We start from the raw sequence: 6,000 nt of genomic DNA, 5'->3' as shown, positions 1-6,000 counted from the left end.
AGCGGGCGTCCCGCCGCGGGTGCTCCGCGAGGCCGGCGGAGGACGGGGATGCCTTAGGAGCCCCCGAGCCCGCAGCGGGCGCCTGCGGCTCCGGGCCGTCGCGGCAGCGGGGACAGTCCTGTAAGGAAGGCGCCGCGCACGGCACAGTGAACGCAGAGTCCCGGGGGGCGCCGAGGCCGCTCTGCGCCTCCTGGAGACGGCCGCGCCCAGGGTGCTGCCATGCAGGGCGCACGCCGCGCGCCCCCGGCCTCCGCCCGCTCCGCCGCTTGGCTCCTGCCGCTGCTGCTGGCGGCCGTGCTGGCGACGCGGGCGCGGGCCAGCGGCGAGTACTGCCACGGCTGGCTGGACGCGCAGGGCGTCTGGCGCATCGGCTTCCAGTGCCCCGAGCGCTTCGACGGCGGCGATGCCACCATCTGCTGCGGCAGCTGCGCGCTGCGCTACTGCTGCTCTAGCGCCGAGGCGCGCTTGGACCAGGGCGGCTGCGACAACGACCGCCAGCAGGGCGCGAGCGAGCCTGGCCGGGCGGACAAAGACGGCCCCGACGGCTCGGCAGGTAGGGCGGCCCGGGGCGCAGGGCGGAGGAGGAGGACGGTTGGCTTTGTTTGGGCAGCACGGGCCGGGGAGGCTGGAGAGGAACAAGAAATTGGAGCGCCGAGATTTCAGGAAAGGGCCTCTGGCCGGAAGGCGGAGCTGTGTTCTTTCCCACCCGCTAATTTGTGCTAAGTGGGGTACCAGTGCGCCGCCCTGGGCCTCAGTTTCCCCTCAGTTTCGGATCGCTAAAGGGTGGCGTGCCTTGGATTTCCCAAAGAAAAATCACACGCTAAGGCATTGCGAGGCACAGACAGCTCCCAGATTTCCTCTGTCTAGGACCCCCTCCCCTGCTGTGTCCTCTGCCTCCACAGGACTTAATTTGTTCGGGATACCCGGAAGCAGCGTGAGGGGGAAACTTCTCCGAATGCTGCTCAGAAGGCGGGCAGCTCCTGGGGGGCTCTCCGGCGTGTGGGCGTGCGATGGACCTTGCCCGACCCCTGGGGATTCAACCCCACCTGGCCGCGCGGGCTGCCTCTCCCCCTGCGTAGGGTTTTCGTACTGTGCCCCTCACCAGGTTAGTGTAGGTGTGACCTCCGAGCTGTGCCCAGCCTTGCTCTTTGCGGCTTTGACTTCGTTAGTTGCATATTTTTAAAGTGTGAAAGCTACAGTTGGAAAATAAACTCGTGAAAAAAATTGCTAGGCTGTACTTCCCCCACTCCTCAGAAGCTCGCTCAGACTGCCTCGACTGGAGAGTCTACACCGTGTGTGTGTGGCGGGGGAGGAGTTGGTGGGTGAGGAGAGGTGGAGATAAAATGCAAGTCTGCCCCAGAGGGAGTCCTGCTGCTGTTCACGTGAAGTAGATGACTTTTCCAGCACCTTGAGCCCAGGCTGGGAGCTGTCTGAGCTTGGGCACCTCGTGCTGTCTCTTTCTGGAACTGTCTGTGCGGCCTGGTAAGAGACGGTACTTTTCAGCGCTCTATTAGCGTGGTGTTCCCATTGTTCGGCTGCTGTGAATCTGGAGGGAGGAGAACGCGGTAGTTTTAGTACAGGTGCCGTCTTAAGCTGCACACTCAGCCTTGCAGAGCGTGTGGCCTCTGGACACATCAGCCAAAGCCCCAACTGCTGCAATCAGGTGTCTGCTAAGTCGGGCTCACTAGCGATCTCTTAAAAAGTTGGGATGTCTTTGGACAAACCAATAGGCAGCACACTTACGCCGCTTGTGTTGTGCGTGGGTGCCTTCTGCATTCTGCTTTTAAACCCTTTCCCTTAAAAATCCTTTCACGCGGCTTCTGCAGGCCGAAGACAGCATGCCTAATTAGGCCTGCAGGCTGGGGGTGAGGCTTATGGTAGCGCCGAATTCTTTACTCCTGTGTAGTTATTTACACTTCCAATTAAAAATCCTGGAAAGAGAACAGTAATTTCTTCCCTGTGCTCATTATGCAGACTGAGGCAGGGGTTAGCTAGTTTCTGCCATCGTGTCAGGGGTAAAACATTTTTTCTTGCTATTATTTGTTTACCTCTTAATTACACATTGGGGGCTGATCTTAATTTAGAGAATGAAGTACTTATAGCCTGTGTAGGAAAAAGCCAGCATCGTGGCCGCAGTCCTCCCTAGTTAGCCTGTAGGAGTAGGATAATTAGAGTAGGGGTGCTGCGGACCTAGCAGGTTCTACCTGCCAATGGGACACTACGTATATAGCACTGGTTCTGGTTTGCAGCAAAACTCAAGGTGCTCTTCTGTTGTCAGCCTTTTGTTAAGAATGTACTTCTAAAGTACATTTTACTTACAAGGCGCTGTTTCTCCGGGCTTGTAAAATCTCGCACTGGGGGAACACAGTCAAAGGAGCATAATTAAGAAAGACAGTCGGTATCTGCACCTCTAACCTCAAGGGATGGGCTCCTTCCCGAAATGCTGTCCCATCTGGCTGTGGGTCAGCGCTGGGCCAGCAAGACTCAGCATGCCCCTGTCCGCATGGATTTGCCAGTCACATAGTCTCAGAGGGCTGGCTGCGGCTCGGCGGTACTGTCTCGCATGCCCAAAGTCTGGGTTTCATCTGCAATACCAAGAAAAAAAAAAATCAGGGACTTGCGGAAGACACCAGAAAACATGACAGGTTCTCGACACAAGGTGGGATTTCAGAGCAGTGACTACCCTGAAGGCCCTTGTATATATATTCTGAAGCTTTGTGGTGACATCCTATGGCTCCCAAAGTGTGTGTAAGAAAATAATTTAAAAGTGGAGTTCAGGACTGGCGTTAGTAAAAGGTCTTTATATGTGCGTTTTATGGTTTTCTGTGTCAGAGTAAACCCTGCCTGCTAGGTATGATGACCATGCCTTCTGCACTACGGACTTTCCTATGTGGTTCTGCTCACACGGCCTTGGGCACACCCACACTGTCAGCCACCCAGGCCTTCCCTGCATGCCCTCCTGGCCCTTGTAGGCCACTCCTTCACGAAGCAAGTGTCCTGTTGACGCTTGTGCTCAGGATGCCTTCCCATGGCTGTGTCTGCCTCACGTTCCCATTGCCCAGTACGCTGTGTCCAAGAACTGCCCCATGGCTAGGCAAGAAGGTGTAAGAGTTTTTGCGTTATGTATTTATTTTTTGATGGACACAGAGTAATTACACATATTTATGGATTCTGATGTGAAGATTTGATGGATATATCAATGGGGTAATGATCAGTACAAGGTCATTAGCATATTCATTGCCTTCAATTTGTGTCATTTCTTTATGGTGAGTGCTACATTCTTAACCAGAACTTCCTGCTCCTGGCTAGTTGTAAGTTTGTACCCAGTGACCTGCCTCTTCCTATCCCTTCCTGCCTGCTGCTGTCCCAGGCTTGGGAAGCCACTACTCTACTCTCAACTTCTGTGAAACCAACTTTTTAGATTTGCGGAGAGTTTTTATTTTTTCTCCTCTCTTGATCTCCTGTGCCTTATCCTCTTGTAAGAAATTGTAGCATCTCAGTCTTCGAGTTAAATTATTGATTTCTCTGCCCATTAAAAAAAGAACTTGCTTAAAAATGGCAAAGGAAAAATTTTCAAGCGATATAAAAGACATACTGGGGAAAAAATCTAAGTCATTTAAACTCACTGTTACTCTGCAGATGCTGTAAGCATTGTAGGAAGGCTAGAACCATAGCAGTTTTAACACAGTAAGCCCATATTTTGCCAGAACTCTTGTGTTTGTCTGTCATTGCTGTAGGTGAATGTAATGGTAAGTATGAACAGTTTAGCTTCTGTGGACCCATCGGCCAGAGGGTCTTGGGCCTTTCTAAGCATTCAGTAAAGCCTGGTGCATCTTCTGCACTGTTAACGTGAGCAGGCCAGCCCAGCCTGGTCCAGCGCTTCCGGGTCTCAGTGTTGCTTGTTTACCCCGTGCTACTGCCCGTCACTGTTTTGTTCTTAGAGTAGCTCATGATGCCGTGTTTCTGCCCTTCTCTGCAGTTCCCATCTATGTGCCATTCCTCATCGTTGGCTCGGTGTTTGTCGCCTTTATCATCCTGGGCTCCCTCGTGGCGGCTTGCTGTTGCAGATGCCTCCGGCCAAAGCAGGAGCCCCAGCAGAGCCGAGCCCCGGGGGGCACCCGCTTGATGGAGACCATCCCCATGATCCCCAGTGCCAGCACTTCCCGGGGCTCCTCCTCCCGCCAGTCCAGCACAGCTGCCAGTTCCAGCTCCAGCGCCAACTCGGGGGCCCGGGCACCCCCAACGAGGTCACAGACCAACTGTTGCTTGCCCGAGGGGACCATGAACAATGTGTATGTCAACATGCCCACCAATTTCTCCGTGCTGAACTGTCAGCAGGCCACCCAGATCGTGCCGCATCAAGGCCAGTACCTGCATCCTCCGTATGTGGGGTACCCGGTGCAGCCCGACTCTGTGCCCATGACGCCAGTGCCTCCTTTCATCGAGCCCCTGCAGCCTGGCTACAGGCAGATCCAGCCCTCTTTCCCCCACACCGCCAGCGAGCAGAAGATGTATCCCGCAGTGACAGTATAGCTCCCGGTCACTGGACGGGGAGAACTGGGCGGGGTTCCTGAGGTGGAATTCTGCCGCTGTTGCTGGCGTTCACGGCGCATTTCTTTCGGATGGCTTCATTTGCCCCTAAGCTGTATGAAAACATCTCTGAATTAGCATTTCTGGGTATGTTTCATTCAGTGTATCACTGATTCAAGATGCAAAACAGTATCTGCCGGAGCTGCTGCCTGCATTGTTGTGGAATAGGTGCAGATGCTTGAGCCTTTAAGTGCCCTTGAGATGTGTTGTCAGAATTTTATAAACTGATAGATTAAGGGATTTTATTATGTCATTATTATTATTATTTTTTGTTTTTCCTATACAAGAGTGGAAACACCTGCTAACTCCCCTTTTCCTGGGCCACTTTTAAAAAAATAAGCATATGAGGTTGAAGGGAAAATGTAAATAACACAATTATGAAAAGAAACCCTTTCGAACTCTGTGAGATAAGTCATCAGTCTCAGTGTTCCAAGGTACATTTTAGCTTTGCTGTAAAAAAGATTTATATATATGTCTATTTTTGTGCTTTTGGGGGGCCTATTTTGTGCTTTTTTTTAAACCCCATGTAGGGATCTTACTACAAAATGATTTTCTACATTAAAAAGAGACTGAAGGAAACTGGATAGTTAGTGAATATGGATATTTCAGGACTCTGGGATTATTTTAATCTTGAAATACCTTCTTGATAGTATCTTAGTATCCTGACTTTACAGCGACATTGGCGAGGTAATCAGATCTTTTACACTGAAATCATAAGGTATCTCTTGTACTTGTCTGAGTTACCTGTGATTTTGCCATGTGGTGTGACTTAGCATTTTGTTCTGTTGGCTTTTAGATCTCTTGCCCGTTATAGTGCCAATGACAGTTATTTACTGTACTTTTAAATGAAGGTCAGTATTTCTTCCTGGATCTGACAAGACACTTTATAAAAATTCAAAGACATATGTTATAAAGGTACTTAGTATAGCTCCTCAGCCATAATCTGAGACATGGGGTGAAACTTAAACCTCAGGCATGAATTACTTTGTAAATCATTTTTTTAATACTCATTATCAAAGGGGCTTAGTTTTTCAGGCAGTAGTGACTATTAAGTCAAGAGAAAAGTAGTTCAAAGAGATACTGCCCAATGTTCTGAATTACCAAACTCAAGTGAATTTATTTGTGTATTGTTTACTTACAGAAAATGTTTAAGTATGTGCAGGTAAATTTCTACCTGCTAGCAAAACCAAGATTTGTAGTTAAACAAATCATTGTAAGGTATGGTCTTTCACACATTTATATCTTTATCTATCTATCACCTATTCTATCATCTATCGTCTGTCTCATGACTGAACAATATTAAGCCATTGTTGGCAAATGGTATCCAATGAAGATAATCAAATTTTTAATAACCAAAGGTAGGGGAGAATCATTTTACTTTTTAATAAATATTTTATGGTGTGAATTCCT

General features: G+C 50.0%; 1 protein-coding gene across 1 annotated transcript; it reads left to right on the top strand.

The window, feature by feature from the left end:
- On the top strand, positions 1 to 5,999 carry Shisa2 (shisa family member 2; the record flags this gene model as incomplete). Its single annotated transcript, XM_005406336.2, is given in 2 exon segments — positions 1 to 553; positions 3,980 to 5,999. Coding segments are annotated over 2 exon segments (888 nt in total). The 3' UTR covers positions 4,534 to 5,999.
- Position 6,000: the final 1 nt, after the last annotated feature.

The sequence above is a fragment of the Chinchilla lanigera genome, unplaced genomic scaffold, assembly GCF_000276665.1.
Source record: "Chinchilla lanigera isolate Chin_1 unplaced genomic scaffold, ChiLan1.0 scaffold00096, whole genome shotgun sequence".
NCBI lineage: Eukaryota > Metazoa > Chordata > Mammalia > Rodentia > Chinchillidae > Chinchilla > Chinchilla lanigera.
The sequence above is the reverse complement of the archived record's forward strand: the minus strand, read 5'-3'. Positions and strand labels throughout refer to the sequence as shown.